Source organism: Apodemus sylvaticus, chromosome 22 (assembly GCF_947179515.1).
Source record: "Apodemus sylvaticus chromosome 22, mApoSyl1.1, whole genome shotgun sequence".
In the NCBI taxonomy this organism is placed as follows: Eukaryota; Metazoa; Chordata; class Mammalia; order Rodentia; family Muridae; genus Apodemus; species Apodemus sylvaticus.
The window spans coordinates 40,378,858-40,400,341 of NC_067493.1; the positions used below are offsets into that span (position 1 = coordinate 40,378,858).

General features: G+C 50.1%; 1 protein-coding gene across 1 annotated transcript; it reads right to left on the reverse strand.

Moving 5' to 3' along the window:
* Positions 1 to 12,134: 12,134 nt before the first annotated feature.
* Positions 12,135 to 12,653, reverse strand: LOC127673235 (60S ribosomal protein L12-like). Its single transcript, XM_052168833.1, has one exon. It carries the CDS (start codon positions 12,636 to 12,638, stop codon positions 12,135 to 12,137), a length of 504 nt encoding a protein of 167 aa, XP_052024793.1. The 5' UTR covers positions 12,639 to 12,653.
* Between the last annotated feature and the right edge of the window lie 8,831 nt (positions 12,654 to 21,484).

The following is a 21,484-nucleotide window of genomic DNA, read 5'->3' on the forward strand; positions in this document are numbered from 1 at the left end:
AGTGGGCGGCAGACCGCTCATGTCAGGGAGTGGGCAATGTCACAGAGAGAGCTGTGAAGTAGGGAGAGAGCGTGGCGCTGGGCGTGGGAGAGTGCGGAAGAGGAGGCGGTTACCCATGGCCTCTGTGGCGGGCTGTGGAAAGATTTCTTCTCTGTCCACTTCTGAACTTGGAGCCGAGAACTGGGGGTGGAGGGGTGGGGGGGTTCCCAAAAGGAGCCCAGATGTGTACTGCAACTAGCCTGGGACCTCTGAAAACTGCCCCATCCCTCCACCCCCCCCCCCCATTTCTCCCAGTCTGGCTGGAGTCCTCCAACTCCAAATTGGCTTCTTTCTACTGTGCACCCCCCCCCCAACATTTGTAGTTCTTTTGCATGGGTCCTGAGACCAGGACCTCCAAGCTCTAGATAAAGTGGCTCTTTAAGGGTGTGGTGTGACAGAGGCAGGGGTCTTAGGACCAAATGATTGCCACACAGCTCAGTACCCAGGGCACAAAACTCAACCCTTCCAGTAATCCAGGGTAGAGGGGGGCAGCTGGTCCTTTACCCTTTTTTAGTGTAAGGGAAGATTGGGGGGTGGGCGGTGAAAGCTATCAGGTGCTTCCCCAGTGGGCGGTGGCCATGCTGGGCTCACAAGCCTGTCTGTGAAGACACACCAGGTTTCCTGGCCTCTATCCTTCAATGTATCAGGGATGTGATTCAGGGGGGGAGGCCAAGCATCTATTTTTCTAAAAGTTCCCAGAGGTGCTGCTGCTTCTCGGGACCCCGTGTGAGCACCCCTGGATCAGTGGGCAAACTCTCCAGCACGGTAAGCTTCTCTGGGGGGGGGGGTGCTCTCCATGCTCCCTGCATCTTTGGTGGGATCACCAACGGAGCATGATTTCAAGCCGGTGAGAAGGCATCTAGACTTGCAAGTGCCACTCAGGACACAAAGCCTCAGAGGAAAGTGATCTCAAACCTCCCTTGTGCCCAGGCAGCTCCCAGTACTGCCACTGCGGGCTGGGGTCAGGCGCATGGGCGGTTTGACGGGAGAGCTTCCTGTTTGAGGGGTTTGAGGGGATGCCAGTCATCTCCAGAGTGGTACCCTGAACCCCTGCATCCCCGATGCCAATTTCTCCAGGGTGCTGCTACCGTGCATCCTTCAGACTTGTCTTGAAGACATTGGTAGCCTTCTGTTCTGCTCCTGGTCTTCTTGTTTGCCTTTACCTAGGTGCAGAGTGGTGTCAATTCCTTGTGATGTAGGAGAGGCTGGCCAGCCTTGGGAAACACCCACCAACCACTCTTATAGCCATGCTGTCCATGGAAGGGTGTGGGCAGCTCCTCTCCCCCTCCCCCCTCTCTCCTACCTCATCCCTTTATTTTGTCTCCATCTCATTTAAATCCTTGCTCAAGTTCAATTTGTGACCTTGGTGGGGGGGGGGTGTTCTGTATAAAATACTGTGATGGTTTGTGTATGCCTGGCCCAGCAAGTGGTGCTATTAGAAGGTGTGGCCTTGTTGGGGTAGGTGTGGCCTTGTTGGAGTAGGTGTGTCACTGTGAGACTAGGCTTTAAGACCCTCATCCTAGCTGGCTGGAAGTGAGTCTTCTACCAGCAGCCTTCACATGAAGATGTAGAACTCTCAGCTCCTCCTGTACCATGCCTGCCTGGATGCTGCCATGCTCCCGCCTTGATGATAATGGACTGAACCTCTGAACCTGCAAGTCAGCCCCAGTTAAATGTTGTCCTCGTTAGAGTTTCTTTGGTCATGGTGTCTGTTCACAGCCGTAAAACCCTAACTAAGACAAATACCCAGTGTGCTTTGCCTTTTGGTCTGGATGATTCTGAGCCAGTGTGCTCCAGCCCGCTGCTGGGTTCTGCTTCCTGGACTGAATCTGGGCACAGTGTTAGGGTGGGCTGCCCTGACCATGGCTGTGTAATAGTCTGCGATGTCCGTTGTGGTTTTGGACCCTCTCCCCAGGAGGGGTACCCTGGGGTCAGAGCCCTGGCCTACCTCCAGTGGGGTCCCCGTGACTCCAGCTGAACAGTGCTCTGTGTTGTGTCTCCGAGTGGTCCCTGGGTGTGTGCATCCCGTGTGCTCTGAGGGGTGGCTGTCCTGGCCACGCCAGAGGCTTCCCAGTCTTGGGTTCTTGCTGACACTTGGCACTCTTGCCCTTGCTAGTGACTGTGACAATTCCCCTTCCACCTGGTGACACCCTTTCCTCTTATTTCTCTAGTAACATCATAGAAAGTCCTATAGTCCAAAGCTGCAGTGACACAGAAGGGACAAAGGGACAGAGGGGAAGGAACACTCCTTAGGAATCAGAGCCCCACCCCCCCATCTGTGTCTTAGGGACAGGACACATTCATAAATGTTGACAAGATAGTGTTATTTACAACTGGCTGCTGTTACTCCAGGGACAGAGAGAATGGCCTTAAGGATTTGGGCCACTGTCACTGTGGATGCACAACGGCGCTGCCTTGATGCTGGCCCATGCCACCGAGTGTCACTTGGACTGGTGACTCCCCACATTGCAAATGTAGATGCAGTGGCTTGTCCCAGATCATGTCACTACAGGGGAACAAGTCCAGGTCTAAGTCCCCTGACTCCAAAGCCTCATCCTTGTTACCCGAGTAGGGATGACAGTGGCACACAGTAGGACCACCCCTGGACGCAGTACATGCGCCACTCCATCCCTGGGAGCTTTGAAAACTACTGTCTCCTAGAGCCAGGGCTGAGGAACAGCATTTAGGGAAAAAGCGATCTGTATCTAATTTATGTCTCTCTGTATTCATTCATGTGTGTGCATATGTGCATATGTGTGTGGGTACATGTATGCCATGGCACATGTGAACATATCACAGGGCAGCTTGTGGGAATCGGCTCTCTCTTTTCACCCTATGAATTTTGGGATTGAATTCACGCTGTCAAGCTCGGCAGCAAGTGCCTTTACCCTCTGAGCTGTCCCAATGGCCCGTTTGTTGTTGTTGTTTTGTTCTCCTGTAGCCTCCGTCCTCCTGCCTCCAGCTCCTGAGACCGGGGATTGTAGGCATGTATCGCTACGGCCAGCTCGGCACCAATGTTTGTGTGACAGCTGTCTCTAGGTCTAATTCACTAACCATGCAACGTCTCTGCGTGAAGTACGCACGGATGGGCTTGTGACATGGGGTCTTGTGTTATGAAGCCTCTGCATCCAGCTCAGTTCCCCCACACTGTGGGATGTGGTGAAATGGGGCAGCTATTGTTTTTAAGTGATGGGTGAAGACTTACACCATGCTGTATAGATGGAAAATTTAAAAACCAAAATATGTGATGTGATGTGTGTGTGTGTGTGTGTGTGTGTGTGTGAGAGAGAGAGAGAGAGAGAGAGAGAGAGAGAGAGAGAGAGATTAGGGATGATACCCAGAGCCTTATGCATAGGTGGCAGGTGCTCTAGCCACACCCCAGCCCCTCACTGGGGGATTCTAGGCAGGTGCTCTACCACTGAACCACACCCCAACTCTTCATTGGGGGATTCTAGGCAGGGGCTCTAGCTATATCCCAGCCCTTCACTGGGGGATTCTGGGCAAGCATTCTATTCCTGAAGTAAAACCCCTGCCCAGTCAGAACTACTGCGGAAAGCAAAAGCCTTCATAAAGTATACACTCCCCCAGCACCCTCCCCAATCTTGACTGGGTATTCCTCTGTCTAGACATTTATTTAGATCCCTCCAGCTCCACCTGGATTTGTCTACTGCCCCTTTTTCTTTCTTTCTTTCCTTCTTTCCTTCTTTCCTTCTTTCCTTCCTTCCTTCCTTCCTTCCTTCCTTCCTTCCTTCCTTCCTTCCTTCCTTCTTTCTTTCTTTCTTTCTCTTTCTTTCTTTCTTTCTTTCTTTCTTTCTTTCTTTCTTTCTTTCTTTCTTTCTTTCTTTCTTTCTTTCTTTCTTTCTTTCTTTTTTGAGACAGGGTTTGTCTGTGTAGCCCTGGCTGTCCTGGAACTCACTCTGTAGACCAGGCTGGCCTTGAACTCAGAAATCCGCCTGCCTCTGCCTCCCAGAGTGCTGGGATTACAGGCATGCGCCACCACCGCCCAGCTCTGCCCCCTTTTTCTTGGCACTGAAGTTTGACCTCTCTCACGGTGGCCTTGGCCTTCGTCTCAGATCCCCTCATAGGCTGTGACTCATGTCCCTGGCCTCCTGCATCCATTTCTGACCTTCAGGCCACTCAATGTGACAGATCAAGTCCTATGAAAGCAGGTCCAGCCTGCCGTGCCGTGGGAGCTCTGTCATATTTTGTGTCTGTCAGAGACACTGGGAGGTCCCTGGAGGCCCTGGGCAGTCATGATGTGGGTGTATTCTCTCCTTCTCCCTCACATCTCAGCCAAGAAACCTCCACCCAAAGCTGATCGCTTGTTCAGGTCTCTGTGTGGAGATCCCTTCCTCTGAGAGTCCCTCCCTGCCTGCCCTGCATCAGTAGCTGATTTCCTCTCTCTCTCCCCCTGCACAGACCTTTCTCTCCCACTCTCCCTGGGCAGGGCAGGGCAGGGCAGGTCCCTTTTCTCTCTTCTGCCCCCTGGTGGCCTCCTTCTGTATGATCACTGAGCACAGGGCACGAATGTCCTATGCAGAGGGTCTCCTCCTACCCTGGTGCCTAACGACATTCCTTGAAGGAAACTACTCTTGTAGCTGTGATGATTTCCAGACTCCTGGCCCATTGAAGTTCACATGGAGGTCAGCCGTACCCCGAGGTCACAAACTGTCCACAGCTCTGTGGATAGCGGACCAGTCTCTGTTGTTAGAGAAGATGATCTGGGCACCCAAGTGTAAGCTCAATTCTTCTGCACTTTTGGAGTTTACACAGTCCTCATGAATTTCCTCTTTTCTGTGGGTATGAGGGGAGCCACACGGAGCTAGCTGGGCCACTGGAGCCCAAGCAGTGCTTAGGAGATATTCTCATCCCTGGGGGCAGGAGAGACTGGAGAGGTTCCTGTTGGCCTTCAGACACCAGCCTGGTGCCACTGAGCCCCCATGAGTTACGTTGCCACCCTTGATAGGCAGCTTGGAGCCCAGTGACACTTTGAGCTTAGTGACACTCCTCTGGGAGGCAGGTCTGCCTTAGAGGTGTCACGTTAGTCGACACAGGACTACCAAGGCAGTAACTGCTAGGTACTGAGTGCTTGCTTATATTGAACGTCTTTCTAGAACAATCTCGCTCCTTGAGAGTGCTACGAGAAAGACTCACTGAGCTCTCCCGGTTTATAGTGGGGAAACAGAGGCAGGGAGTCTGAAAGAGGTGCCTGCAAGTCACATCTAGAGCCTGCTCTCTCATCAGATTCACTCACCAGGGGACAGTCCTTAAGGTCACACGTACCGACTGGGGCTGCTTTTATTGTCACGGTGGGACCCTCACAGGCTTGCCCTGCCTGATGCTGTGATGTTCACTGTGGCCACAGTACCCAGTTGAACTTTGCATGAGGACTTGGACAAGGGACTTTCAGCAACCCCGAGAGTCCATTGTCATCATGGTGGACAGCATCAAAGTGTACAGACCAGACATGATGCTGGAGAAGGAGCTGAGAGTTCCCTAGTGGAACCAGCAGGCAGCAGGAAGGGAGAATGACACCGGGCCAGGCTTGAGATTCTGAAACCCTAAGGCCCACCCCCAGTGACGCACATCCTCCAACAAGGCCACACCCACTCCAATAAGGCCACACATCCGAATAGTGCCACTCCCTATGAGCCTTCGGAGGGGGGGACATTTTTATTCGCACTACCACAATCCCCACTTGTGCCCAGCAGATGGGTATGTGTTAAGTTCTGCTCATGTTGAACCTTACCCTCTCTCTCTCTCTGATGGTAGAAACAGTCAGCCCTTTGCATCTTGGCTCAAATGGTGAACAGGCTGTCCTCTCTCCTTCCTGTCTCTGATTCCCATGACTGGAGAAGTTGGATAGACATACTGTGCCCCTAGGATATGATTCACAGAGGTAGCCCAGTGTTGACTCACTCCCTTGTGTTACCCCATACCCCGCGTCTTAGTTTCATTGCTGTGAAGACACATCATGACCAAGGCAACTCTTATAAGGACATTTAGTTGGGGCTGGCTTACAGGTTCAGAGGTTTGGTCCATTATCCATTATCACCATGGCGAGAAGCATGGCAGCATCCAGGCAGGCAGACACGGTGCTAGAGAAGGAACTGAGAGCTCTACATCTGGACCCAAAGACAGCTAGAAGGAAACTGTCTTCCACAGGCAGCCAGGAGAAGACTCCGTATCACGCTGCCCAGAATCGAGCTTATATTTGAGTCCTCAAAGCCCCTCCTCCACAGTGACACACCTCCTCTAACAAGGCCACACCTCCTCCAATAAGGCCAGACTTCCTAATAGTGCCACTTCCCATGGCCCAAGCATATTCAAACCACCCAGGATGTTTCACCAACCCAGGCTGGGTCAGCCTGGGCGCTCTGGTAGAGGGAGTTATGCTACCAGCCCACAGTCTTGAGCAGCAGTGTTCAGCCCTTGACCCTGAAGAGTATGTGGTCCTTTGTTCCTTGTGAGGCACAGCCCAGACACTCTACAGACCCTTCTACAATGTGTGTATTTTTCCTTCCTTATAAGCTACACTATGAAGACTGAATGCAAAGCCAGTAGCCAGGGTATGAGGGAAAGACCTTCACACATATGCCTATTTATGTCCCTATGACCAAGGCAACTCTTACAAGGACAACATTTAACTGGGGCTGGCTTACAGGTTCAGAGGTTTAGTCCATCATCATCAAGGCAGGAACATGGCAGCATCCAGGCAGGCATGGTGCAGGAGGAGCTGAGGGTTCTACATCTTCATCTGAAGGCTGCTAGCAGAATACTGACGTCTAGGCAGCTAGGATGAGGGGTCTTAAGCCCATGCCCACACTGATACACCTACTCCAACAAGGACACACCTCCTAATGGTGCCACTCCCTGGTCTGAGCAGATATATCAGCCTGAGACTCTTCATTGGCATCAGCCAGGACCCTGGCCATGCCTGACCTTGCCTGGTTATTTTTGCAGTCTGGGAGCCTCTTTTCTACTTTTTTGGCTTGAGGCTCCATGGATAGAAAAGGGCTGTGGGGACCAGCACACGGCATCCAGAGGATGGAACACCACCAGTATCCTGCCGGCCTCAGCAACAACACTGTCTCTATCTTGAGGTCTCCCACGCCATGATTTCCCAGGGGTGATGATCGTGCAGTCTTGGGTCTGACAGGAGGCAGTGAGACCGGTGTGGTAGCCTGGCCCTTCTAGGCTGGTTGTTCCAGGGATGGTCCTGTCCCCACCTCAGCACGGTTTATGGCTCCCATTATAGATAGACATGGGAACATGAGACCTCTTTTCTCCCAGAAGTCACCAAGGTAGAATCAGTACAAGCTACTGTCCTCGCCATGTCTGTGGTCTGCACTCTCTGGTTAAGAGTGATAAGACTCTATTGTTCATCCCTGAGCCTGGTTTGATCCTCTGGGTCCCAACCTGGGGACATGGATATATGGCTATCACAGGAGTCACCCCCCCCCACAAGCTCCAGTGTTTCTGGCTAATAGTGCAGACCCCCAATAACATCACCCTCTCCACCTTCAGCTCCCCTTGAAATCCTGCCTGCATTTTACCGACTTTATCTGTTTTCAGTAAGTGTGCTTTTTAGAAGATATGCATAATTTAATGTAATTGTAGATGAGGGCTAAAATTGAAAACTGCGTGTCACCTAAATAAAGTTAATGTACATATGGCACAGTTGAGATGGATGGGGGGGGTGCATAGCCTTTCTTTTTTTCTTTTTTCTTTTTTATTTCTTTCTTTCTTCTTTTTTTTTCTTTTTTTGTTTTTTTTTTGGATTTGGTTTTTTTTTTGAGACAGGGTTTCTCTATAGCCTGGCTGTCCTGGAACTCACTCTGTAGACCAGGATGGCCTCGAACTCAGAAATCCACCTGCCTCTGCCTCCCAGAGTGCTGGGATTACAGGTGTGTGCCACCACCGCCCGGCTATGCATAGCCTTTCAAGTGTGCATCCCCACAGCAGCCCTGTGCCTGAACGCCTATTGTGAGATTTATTGCAAGGTGAGGCTGGTCAGCTTGGGACCTGATGACAGGGACACCCCCCCCCCCCTCCGCCACCTCCAGAGCTTCATAGCATCTCTATGGCAAATCCATGGGTTGAATATTCACCCTGTGAGGCCCCCACCCTAATTCCCCTAAGGGTGACAAAGGCTGCCAAGGAGGTGAGGTCTTGTTTGAGGAGGTGGGGCTTTATCCTGTCGCTTAGGGAGAAAGATGCATCCATATAAGTAAGAGGGAAGTCCAGGACAGGGGAAAACTCCCTCAGAGCTTTGGGCTACAGAGACGGGTGAGGTGCAGTGGCCACCTGAAGATACCAGAGGCTGACAGCCACGAGAGGTGGTCCCTGAAGCAAGCTCAGCCCTATCGTGAGTGTTGACACTTGTGGTCGCCACAGTGAGACGCTGCAGCCCAGTGTTGTTCTAGCTTGTTTTGGCAGGCTGGGGTTGTATTATCATCCACACACTGTGTGGATGGAGAAACTGAGGTATGGAGAGAGTCGTGGTAAGAGGGAGGTGAGGGGACTCTTCAGGGTGTCCCATGACACAGGATAGCGTCTAGACTTACATTCTGAAAACTTAAAAGCTCCTGTTCAGGGGACATTTGCTTGTGTCTACTTAAGCAAGTTAATTATTAATTTTCTAAAGATTGATATTTATGTGTATGAGTGTTTGCCTGTATGTAATGTATGTCTGTACTGTGTTCATGTGCATGTGTGTGTGCGTGTGTGTGTGTGTGTGTGCAAGCATGTCTTGCTGATGTCTGAGGAGGCCAGAAGAGGGCGCCAGATCTCCCAGAAATTGGAGGTACAGGTGGTTATGAGCACCATGTGGGTGGTGCTGGGAATCGAACTCTGGTCCTCTAGAAGAGTAGCAAGTGCTTGTAACTGCTGAACCATCTCCCCTGTCCCTGTATTTACTTGAGACATAATCCATGTATTCCAGGCTGGGGATAATTCTGCCTTTACCTCTGGGATACTGGGATTCTAGGCACGGGTCCGATGCCTTGTTTATGTAGGATAGGGGATGAAACCCAGAGCTTCAGGCATGCAAAGCAATCATCCTACCATCTCCAGACTTTTACATACTTTTCTTTAGTTTTTAATCAAGAAGTTTGGAGTCGATGGAATGGCTCAACAGGTGCTTGCCACCAAGATTGACAGCTTGAGCTAGATCCCCAGGGCTTACACACTGGAAAGAGAGAACTGCCTTCCCCACATTGTCCTCTGGTCTTCACACAAATTCTGGTCACAGACACACACACACACACACACACAACATAAATAATGCAATGTACTTTTTATTTATTTGTTTGTTTTTTAAGCAAGTTGGGAGCTGGCTTCAGGAAAGTGCGGTAGGAAGGGGCTGGTGGTTACCACTGCCTAGCCAGGCGTGGCCACTCTGTCTTCTCTAGGTACTATAGGCACAAGGTGCTCTTACTCAGAAGAAGCCTTCTCCAGTCAGATCCTGGGGTGCAGAAGGAGAAATGTTTGTTTAAGGGGACTCTGAACAAGGCCCTATGTGAAGGAGTTTTAGGGTTCACTTTACCAGATTGCACTGGGGACCTCTCCCCCACCTCTGACATGGTCAGATCCCAGGCCTGTGCACTGCTGAGGATTTAAAAATCTGCTTCTAGATTTCCCTAGAAGAGACTCCTAGCAGTCTCTTTGCACCCCTCCACCCCACCCCCACCTCCCCTAAGCTCTGTCTGCAACCCTAATCCTATTTCCCTTTCTTCTCCCTCGGCCAACCCTACTTAAAAGCAAGCCCCGTGTACATTGTACATTAAAGCTATTGATTCTGACTCAGAATGTGGAAAGCTACCAGATCCCAGAGGAGGCCTTGACAGCGCGTGTGGAATGCTAATCGTGGTTGGTGGTGGCAAGGCGTGCGGGGGTGGGGTGGGACGCTCAGACGTCTGTGGATCTGATTAGAGGCCCAGCCAGGGCTGAACCAAGACAGTGGCCACCCAGCCCGGCCACTTCCCGGCCCATGGAGGCAGTTGGGTGGGGGATGGGCAGAAACCACTTATCACTGAACCTGGTGGTTAGCGCTATGTCCTCGGAAAGTTCGTGAACATCGACGGTCATTTAAAAACACTCTTTTTCCGCTCAGATTCTCAAAGCAGTTTTCAAGCACCAACAACAGGTGACTATTCTCTTATTAGTGAATTAGGTATTCTTGGGAAGTCTGTGCCATGATGAAGTGACCTAGGAAAGGTTGGGCAGAGTGGACCCACCTGGAGCGGAACCAGGGACCAACAGTAAGCAAGCTTCTGTCAGTCAGTTGCTGCCCAAGGTTCTTGGTGGGACCCTTGGATGCCAGGGTACGTCTGGAACTAGGCATCGGTGGGAAACCTGTGTCTCGTGACCATGGGCCTCAGAGCAGCAGAGTTTCATGGACAGGAGTACTGTTTCTGGCAACAGCAGTCTCCTTTGGGCCCTTGATGGAGAAGCGGATGCCCTGGGCCACACTGGAGTGCCTAGGATGCAAGGCTCAAGCATTTATTACATGAGGTTTCTATATGGTTGATATCCACTCGAGCTTGACGCGTGGAAAAGAAGCAGGACAAGTCAAGTCATTGGTCCAAAAGTTCCAGGCTTTTTGTATCTGGGGTCTTGATGGACCACGATTCCATCCAGTCTAGATGCTGATTCTAGAATTCTAGAGCCTTGTGTCTTCACCATGGAGAACTTTGACAGATGGAAATAAAGAGTAGGCACACATACACGCGCACGCACACACACACACCCACACACACACAAAGCACATACTGCTACTAATACCCCGCCCACAATACACACAGAGAGACACACCAACCAACCGCCCTTTCTCTGATCTCCTTGATGTCATTTCGCATGTGGTCATTTCGTTGCCAGTTGTGGTGTTGACAGTTTGGGGATTTTCCTAGAACCACTGCTCAGTTCCAGCTTTTGAGAAGTCTAGCTTTCTCTGCCCCTAGAAGTGTAAACCGGCAACTGTGGGAGTTCCCCAGGACTCTCCTGTGCTGTGTGGTTTTGGGGGGGGGGTGGTTCTCAGTCTGCAAGCTCTATGTTTTGATGTTCGAACCCCCTCAAAGATCAGCGGGGGGGGGGGGGAGGTGACATGTTCACCTCTCAGGGTGAAGGGTTTATCCTCAGCAAAGGGTGACACAGGGAATGGGAGTTATTGACGGAGGATATTGCCAGGTCCAACTTCTTACTGAACTTGTGAGGTGGCCACAGAGGGGACACACCTTTAAGCCAACACTGCTGGAGAAAGCCTCTGGAATTTCCTCCCCAGCCTCTTCCTCACCGCTCTGGTGAGGCCAGATCTCGACAATGGGTCAAGTTAGGACATTGCTAAGGTAGTGAATTTATTCAGTAGATAGGCATAGAATGTGTTTCAGATTGGGGAAGGGAAGGAGGGAGGGAGGGGGAGGGAGGGAGGAAAGAGAGCGCCCGCCCGTTAGGTCGTGCTTGGGGGTTTGATGGTTTTGTACAGAGCCTGTAGCTTTTGACTGTCTACTGTTTGGCTGCTGTATTTATATCAGAGTTGAAGGGTTAAGGCGAGTTTTAAAATTAAGTACAAAACTGGCTACTTTGTTTCTCTTTTTTCCTTCCCTCCTTCCCTCCTCCCCCCTTCTTTCTTTCTTTTTTGGCTTTTCAAGACAGGGTTTCTCTGTGTAGCCCTAGGACTGCCCTGCAAATCTCTCTCTAGACCAGGCTGGCCTCAAACTCAAAGATCCCCCTGCCTCTGCCAGCTGAGTGCTGAGATCAAAGGTGTATGCCACCACCACCTGACTTATTTTTCTCATCTTAAAGAATTTCCTTCTATAAATGATATTGTAAGGTAGTTTTATGAGGTTGTTTGGTTTTAGGGGTGAGCACCAACTCAGAGTCCAAGTCTTCTTTCCTGAGCACTGTTTCTTATTTTTAGCATTTTTGTTTGGGAAGTCTTCTGGGAACTTTTTATCAGGTGTGTTGACTTTCCTGACTCTCCTGGAAAAAGCAAATTAGACCCCAGGGGGAGGGGTTTCTTTGCCTTCTCCTGTAGACGTCTCTCTCTCTTTTTTTAAATCAGATAGTCTTTTATTGAAATATTTTCTTGTTGCTTCTTAACTAGCTGGGCACTCCACCATACCACTGTTGATGTCATCTATGATGTCATGAGAGTGGTGGCCATCCATATTGTAGCCCAGAGACTGTGCAGTGCCCAGGATCTCCTTGATAGTTCTAGAAAGTTCTCTGGCCCAAGACCGGTGTCTCATCTGCCCGGCAATGTTGACAGTCTCATCCATAGTGATGTTTTCACTGTGTTTAATGTTCTTCTGCTTCTTCCGGTCTCTCGGTGGCTCCTTGAGGGCTTTGATGACCAGGACAGAGGCAGAGGGCACCACCTCAACCTGGGCCTGTCTGTCCTGTCCTGGATGGTCAGTTTTCACTGTAATCCTGAGACCTTTCCAGTCACTGGTAGCCTTGGCAATGTCATCCTCAGCTCTTTTTGGAGACAGACCCAGAGGACCAATCTTAGGGGCCAAGGCGGATGTGGTACGGACCTCGTTTCCGGTGCACCTTAAGTACACAACTTTGATCTCACCGGGGTCGAACTTAGACAGCATGGTGGAGGTGGCTCATGTTGGATGAACCCCTGGATTCGGGATGACTGAAGAAAGTTGCACCATAGCCTCCTCTGAGCCGGAAGTCGAAAAGCTAGACTTCTTAACCGTCATGTCTCAGGGCTGTTGTCACAGGTCTCTCAGGCAGCACATGAAGCCACGTGCGCTGGTCACATCTGTAGATGACCAGGTGTTGTATGCTTGCCCGGGTGTGTGTGAGGGTCCCCTTTACTTCCACTCAGCGGACCAGCCACGCTGTGCTCAGGAGCCTTCATAGGACCTGCACCTCAATCAGGGTGGTGACCTGCTGTTGGCCGAGATGGGACCAAGGTCCGGGGTGGGGGGTGGGGAGTGGGGGGGTGGGGGGGTGAAGCTGGGAGAGAAAATAAAGATGATGAGCTGGAGAGAGGCCTGGGCTGTCAGATTTGTTTTGGCGCATGAGCACAGGTGCCTTTATTAATTAAAGTGTAATAAATTAAAAGGGAATAATGGACCTGTCGAGCTACCGTTTATCATGTGCTGCTCAGAATCAGGTGGTGATAATCAGAGGGAAGAAAGAGAGTGGTGGGGAGATAAAGATGGGTGGGGGTAGGGAGTGGGGTGGGGCAGGGGCTCTTTGGCAGATCCACACCGAGCCCAGGGCAGGCTAGACCTAGGTCCACATTTGTCTACATCACCAAGAACACAGATTCTGTGCCCCCGGGGCTGAGGTTGGAAGCTTCCCTTGTGAAAAGAACAAATCTATCTTCTGACCCTGAGAAATATGGAACCTTCCAGGGCAGGAGTCCAGACAGCCCCTCCTCCCCTGAGGCCGCACCCTGTGAGAACTCAGAATTCACCAGCTATGCTCTCTGTGGCGGCTTCTTTCCTAGAGCTCATGCCTGGAGCAGGCTGGGTGTTCAGTAAACACTCAAACTCGCTCACTGAAAACAAGCAATTATTCTTTCGTAGCAAAAGTCTTTCCTGGTGGAGAAACGTCTGGATGTCTTTGTACTCCAGGCGATCGGAGGCTCTTAAGTTTTAAGTGTTTTCTTTCTGACTCTTCCCTATTGTCTAAAGAGTTTTTCCTTCTCCAGAGACTAGCTTTTATTTTGAGACAGGGTCTCCTGATATAGACCAGGCTGGCCTTGCCCTTAGAGATCTACCTGTCCAATAGAGGTATTGGACTTGATGTCCTATGCCACCATGCTGGCCCTGCAAAATGTAACTTGTATTGGTGCATTTTGTTCAGTTTCTGGTCACGTGGTGTACATGTAGTTTTTGTCAACTAGACACACCTGGAGAGAGCAGACCCTCGGCTGAGGGATTGGTGCCATTGACTGGCTTGAGAGCACATATGATTGATGATTGAAGATGGCCCGGCCTACTGGGGGGAGGGTGTCACCCCTGGGCAGGTGGTCCTGGATTCTATAGGAAAGCAGGCTGAGCAGGCCAGGAGGAGCAGGCCAGTGAGCACGGCCCTCCACAGCCTCTGCTTCAGTTCCTATCTTGGCTTCCCTCCATGATGGACTCTTAACAGGTAAGCCAAGGAAGTCTCATCACAGCAACAGAGAGCAAAAGAGGACACCTGGGAAGATAGGAAAAGGAGCAAACATCTAGAGAGTGTCCTCCACCGCCACTAACCCCATTCCCCACCCTCTACCTCCCACCCCACCACACCTGCACACACCCTCCCCTACTCCCCACCCCACCTATCCCCCACCCCAACCTCTCCATATATCCTCCCGCATTCCCCTAAACCTCCATCCACCCTCACCTCCATGCCCCTCCTTCCACACCCTCCCCTACCTCTGCTCTTTTTTCCCCCCACCCCACCCACCCCTTACCCATCCCCACTCCTACCCCACACTCCACTTCCCCATTCCCCCCAACCCTCCATGCAGAGGTGCACTCTGTCTCCTCTAAAGTCGGGGTCCCCCCTTTTAGGTAAAGAACCACAGGTAGACATGAGCAGGGACCACAGCCCACTGAGTGCAGCCTAGAAAAGCCACCCTACTACTTCCATTTTGAAAAGGAAAAGTAGAACTGAGGAGATGGCTCCGTGGGTAAGGCGCCTGCTGTACCAGCAAGACCACCTGAGCTCACTGCTCGGAACCCGTGGGGAAAAAAAGCTTATAACTGCAGAGCGGAGAAGGTGGAGATGGGTGGATTTCTGGGGCTTTTTGGCAAACTATAGACCGGGTGTCTGTCTGTCTGTCTATCTGTCTCTCACACACACTCACAAAATGGAGGGGGAGGGGCAGATGGCTTGACTCAGATCCCCAGACCCACATGATAGAGAGGGAACAGACTCCTGTAGGTTAGTCTCTGACTTCTATATGTACACACACACACACACACACACACACACACACGCACACATGCACACACTCATGCACAGTGAATGAAATAATCTGTTAAAAAGCAGGCAATCTCTCTTTCTGGGGACTTCTTTTGGAGGCTGCCCCGCCCCTTGTGTTTTGGGCTGCTCTGGGTCCTCTCCTCTGTCTCTCCCTGGCCCCCTTTCCACTTTATCCCTCCCTCCTGCCCATCCCCGCTCCCAGCTGGACTCTGGAGCCCCTTCAGTGGCATCCAGCCAGCTGGCAGCAGACACACACTTGTTGGTGTTGGAACACACGGCCTCGCCCTTGTGGACCCAGCCAAGTGATAACTGCCTTAGCTGTGTGTGCCGGGCCCTGGGCCAGCACTGGGCCATTGTCTGCCTTGTGCTGAGTCTTGGCAGACTGTTGTCGTCCTACATAGTGATGACCTCTAAGCTCAGCAGATTCTTGAATTTATGCTCCGCACCAACCGTGAGGCCTTACTGTCAGGACCAGCAAGCAGAGCGAGTCTAACGTGATGTTGTTCCCTGTCTGTTTCTGTCTCATGTGGTACCGTGTGAAGGTGACAGTGGCTTCATGGTTTCTGGGCGTACACCATACTTCAGTGTCCTGGTGCTTCCTGTTTGTGATACCCCATGGCTCTAAACAGTCCATGGGGTGGGGGTAGGGTGGGGGGTGAGGCGGGGGCGGGGGTGGGATGGGGGGCGGGGCAGAGGATGTGTGTTCCAGCCCTCAATGTGAAGATGAGACAGATCTGTGGTGGGTGTCACATAACACACAAATGAGTCTTCATTCAGAAGGACCCCAGAGGAGGTGGGTGACTGTGGAGGGCACACTCTAGCCAGGGCGACTGCAGGGACCTCTAACGCTTTGTCCCTTGTGGTGAGGCTGGTGTGAGAGACAGCTGGGATGTGTAGCCAGGTGAGCCGCAGACCTGAGGCTGCTTCCTTTGAGGTGTCTGTCAGCTCTGGCCCTGCCTTCATCCTGAGAACAACCTGGAGGAGAAGTAGAATATAGCTTTTTCAGGAGGCTCCGCCTGTCTCTTGTGTACCACACAGAAGGACCCTCCTGGCAGAGAGGCCAGATTTGCTACTGCAGATGGCTGCCAGACCATGGTGCCCGGATCAGGCTTGTAGAGTCATTTGGCCTGTTGTCATTCTTTCTGTGCAGCTAACCTCCTCTAGGGACAGATTTACTAGCTGGTGGGGTAACCTGGTCTCTCCATGTCTGCTTGAATTGAACCTGCAGGGGACCTGTTGCCAAAGAAGGTCACAGGCTCTGGGATGAGGAAGGCCCTATTCAATCTAGTACAGCTATAGCAGCTTGCTATGTAACCCAAGTTGTGCTTGAAATGTGCAGAGCCATGAAATGACAATCCTCAGCCTATGAAATGACAAGCAAGTATCAACCAATTGTCCCACCGGAAGCGAATTACCCAAACCTCATATGGGCCTAGAGTAATTAGCATATCAAATAGGATTACCCATTCTTTTTCTTCAAAAAAACATTTATTTATTTATTTATTTATTTATTTATTTATTTATTTATTGTATATGAATGAGTACACTGTCCCTGTCTTCAGACACACCAGAAGAGGGCATCGGATCCCATTACAGATGGTTGTGAGTCACCATGTGGTTGCTGGGAATTTGAATTCAGGACCTCTGGAAGAACAATGCTATTAACCACTGAGCCGTCTCTTCATCCCTGACCACCCATTTGTTAAAAAGGAATACTTTACTTACAAATCTCTTGGGGATGAACATTTTGTTATATTGTATTATATAATATATATAATATAATATAAAATAATATATGCAGTTTGTATCTGAAAGATGGATAATCATAGCCGTATGTATCTCCAGCGACCTGTGGAAACAGGTCTTGCCTCTTTAATTCTTAAAATTTATTTTTTTAGTTTTTACTTAGGTGTATGTTGTGCGTATCTTTGTGAGAAACTGCCGTATTTTGTGGGGATCCTAATGAATCCAGGGGAGGGTTTTGGATTCCCTGAAACTGGAGTTGTGGGCAGTTGGGAGTTGCCTGAGGTGGGTGCTGGGAACTGAACACGGGTGCTCTGTAAGATCCCAGTACACTCTGAACCATCTCGACAGCCCCACAGCCCAGCCCTTTTGAGTGAAGCCAGCGAGGAGGTCTCTAGTTAGTGTGTGATCATCCACAGCATGTTAAGATCTAACCAGGGACTGGACAATGCTTTCCACAGTGTACTTAGTAAGGGAATCCAGCCAGGCCCTTTCATCTTGGTGCTTCTGCTGACTCTGCCACAAAATGCCAGGCATACACTACACCACCTACCACGTTCATTTTGGATGCAATCTGAGGTTCTCAGAAGACCACGTCTTCTTAGCATTCTGCAACTTCCAAGGCACTATTTCAGTTCTCAAGGGCAGCAGCTTCTGTTAACTGTCCCTAGTGAGTGATGCATTATGGGGGTTTTAGTTGTTCGCATCTGTGTCTTTCTGTGGGTTAGGCCAATGTTAACATCAGGAAATGGCAGGAACTTAGGTGACTTAGTTCAGGAGGTTTAATGAATCATGTGAAGGCACAGGAACGGTGAGTGTGAATTCCACATACAGGGCCACCTGTCTTCTGCCTATGGCTCTACTATGTTATAGGGACTTGCATCTTCACATAGAGCTGTAAAAGGCTTATGATCCCCCTTTACATATGTGGCTGGGCGCTCCCATGGCTCCATAGGACAGATGTGAGACCCATACTTATGGGGATATTGAGATCTGTATTTGTCACATGTGTATAAGGAATATTGGCCTGGGGCTGTCACGTGATGGGAGAGGAATGGGAAAAGCTCTTAATTACAAGTGCTGGTAATTAACACTCATGACCTTTAATTCATCTGAAAGCATTGCTTAAACTTGGCTTGTTAGCTAACGTGAGGCGTGAGATTAACTTCAGGAAACTTTGGAAACACAGACAGAGGGTGGAATGGAGACTTCCTGCTGGGAACAGAGGGACCAGGGGGCTGATGCTTAATGGGCGTAGAACACAGTGGGGGATGAGAACTTTCTGGAACTCTCAGAGGTGGTGTCTGGATAAGAGAGTCTTTAGTATTACCGAGTGATTAATATACAAGGCTGATGTTTTACTGAAAAAAAATTGTTGGAGGGACAGATTTTTTTTAAAGGATTTATGTATTTTCTGTATATGAGTACACTGTAGCTGTATAGATGGTTGTGAGTCTTCATGTGGTTGCTGGGAATTTAGGACCTCTGTTCACTCTAGCCCTGCTCACTCCGGCCCAAAGATTAATTTATTATAAATAAGCACACTGTAGCTGTCTCCAGACACATCAGAATCGGGAATCAGATCTCATTATGGATGATTGTGAGCCACCATGTGGTTGCTGAGATTTGAACTCTGTACCTTCAGAAAAACAGTCAATGCTCTAACTGCTGAGCCATCTCTCTAGTCCCGGAAGGACAGATTTTTATTTACCTATCCTTGTTGGGAGAAAGTTGGGTGAGTACAGGGAGCAGTTGATAATGCCTAATTACAGTGCCTTTATTTCTTTTTAAAATTAGTTGAGAGTTCAGTCTCCTTCCCTTTCTTAGTTGCTATTATTGTTGTTGTTTTGATTTTGGTTTTGCTTTGTATTTTTTTAAGACTAATTTGTGCTACCCTAATTCTTGGCTGGGTGGTCTTCCACTGGACAGTGGTCAACATATTCCCCTGGAGAGAAAACCATCTCTCCCTTCAGCTAACAGTTGCCATTCGCTCTGTGGATCGGGCTGGAACTGTGGACCCAACTCTCCTCTTCGTGCTGTGTTGGGATCTATTCCGGCTTAGGCTTGCCCAGGTTTTGTGCATGCTGCTACAACTGCTGTGAGTTCACATGTGCAGCTTCTCTGCTGTGTCTAGAATAGGTTTCCTGTGGTTGTCTATCTCCTTTGGCTCTGCACCCCCTCAGCCCCCTCTTCCACTAAGATCCCTGAGCCTTGGGAGCAGGAGACTGGTTTCCTTTAGGGCTGAACACTCTGTAGTCTCTTGTTCTCTGCACTTTGACCAGTTATAGCTCTCTGTGTTGCTCACCAGCTACTGCAAATCAATGCCTTTCAGTTGAGGTTTGTGTCTGAGTCATGGTCCTACTGCTGTGAAGAGACACCATGATCAAGGCAACACTTATAAAATTGGGGGTTTGCTTACAGTTTTAGGAGGTTAATCTATGATTATCATGGCGGGGAGTGTGGCAGCAGGCAGACATGGTGCTGGAGCAGTAGTGGGGAGCTTTACATCCTGATGGGCAGGTATCAGGAGGAGGGAGACGAGGGAGGGAGGGACAGAGAGAGAGACTGGGGCTGATGTGGGTTTCTGAAACCACAAAGTGACACGCCTTCTCCAACGAGGCCACACCTCCCAATCCTTCCCAAACAGTTCCACTAACTGGGGACCAAGCATTCAGACACATGAGCCTATGGGGCCAAACTCATCTAAACCGCAGATTGAAAGATATGCTAGTCTTCTCGCTCAGAATTATGGTTGCCTCTGAAGTTTCTCTAGCTTGTACTTTAGCATCCTGGCGTCACCTGCTCATCATGGGCAGAGTGTGAGGAACAGCCTCCACACCCCACAACAATAGCCACTGAACAATTCCATCAGACACACTGTACGTCTCCCCTGTAACAGGGTGTTAGGCCTGGGGCCAAGCTGCCTCCAGAGGACCCCTGCCTTTGAAGCAGGTGGTTCAGCGTGTGTTTTGGCTGAGTGAGAATCCTGTGTGGCCAGCAAAAGCCCATCACCTGTCTCTCTCTGTCCACTCTTGGCCTTTCTGGATGGGCATCTCAGACATCATCCAGGTGTGTGGATTATCCTCAATCCTTGCTGAGGGCGTACAGTGGTGGAGTGGTCTGTGGAGAGACATGTAGGCTCTTTCTGAACTTGGCTCTTCTATCTTCTTTATGAAGTCACTGTGGGTAAGACTTCACACCTATGAGGATTCTAGCAGGATGGATTCAGGCAGAGGAAATGTCCTCTCTTCAAAGAGGTGGGACTAAGACACCAAGGCAGGGGGAGATCCATGAGTTTGAAGTTAGCCTGGGTTAGGTCATGCATTTTCTAGGCTAGCCTCAGCTAAAGTATGAGACCATGTCTCAAACGAGCAAACTAAGCTAGGTGGTGGCTCATGCCTGTAATCTCAGCACCTAGAAGGCTGGGGTTGGACAATTCCTGAAAGGTCAAGGCCAGCCTGGGATACACAGTAAGTCTGACTCCAGTGAGGTTATATATAGTGAGAGTGTTCAGAAAAGCTGGAGGTGGGGATAAAAGGCCAGGCCCTCTTCCCTCCTGGTTTTTATAAGTTTTGGCATCTCTAAGAACTCTCTTCTCGATTTTCCCTAGGGCATTCAAGATGTAGCTTTTGGCCAAGGAAATTCAGTCACTTGGGCCTCTTGTCTGAAGAGAAGTCTGACTTTTCTTTCTTGGGTTTGAAAGTCATTTATGAAGCTTGGATCTGCGTGGAACGTGAGGCTGTTTTCTGTGCAGCCTTTTGAAGTAGACCATCTATTTTAAAAAGCAGGGTGGGTAAGCTCACAATATTTCCATGTGAGGAAGTTTTACAGGCGCTGTCCTATCTGGATGCTGGAAGCCGTTGCCCGATAGGGTACTGCCATCCCCGTCTCTAACCTCCAAAGAAAATACAGATTTTGACAAACTTGGGTCCATCCTGGAATATGATTTATTAGACACCAACTCCTGGGGCATCAACCTTCTGTCTGGGTTCTGCCCTGCACAGCAGGGACCAGCCATGGTGGCCCCAGCCTGCCTGAAGACAGTGGAGCTAGCTCCCGATTGTGTGTGAGGTACCTGTTGGCCAGCTTCCCTTCCCGTCCCCAGTTAATTCCTCATATCCTGTATCCTGTCAGCTGCTCCTGTTGGGAATCTGGCAGGTTGTATTTTCTTTATTGTATTTCTGTATTGCAGGGCCCTGGAGCTGGTAGGTTTGACGCATGCGCGGTGTGTATCAGTGCTCCCACCATCTCCTTCCAAGGTTTTTTTCCTCTCTCAAAAGAAGCTGCATACATGCCAGGCTCAGGTCAACTCCAGTTGAAAGTTGAGACGTGGAGCGCTGGCCAATTTACTCAATATTTTAGTTAATATTCATCTACCCATGTAATGTGTTCTGATCCATCCCACCTCCCATTCCCTGACATCCAATCTTTCCTCTATTCCCTCACAACATCATGTGCTCCCCCCCTCCCCGCCTATTTCTTTAAATCCACTGAGTCCATCCCGTGCTACTTGTATGTGCATGGGTATAGGGCCAACTACTGGAGCATGGGGTAGCGACTCAGATCTTAGGGCACACATTCCTGAAGAAAATGATACTCCCTCTCTTGGTAGTCATCAATCACCAATAACTTATTAGTTACTGATGAGACTTTATGAATCTGTCAGTTCCCTGTCTCCCAGTATGCATGTATGTATGTATGTATGTATGTGTGTGTGTATGTATGTATGTATGTATGTATGTATGTATGTATGTATGTATAATAT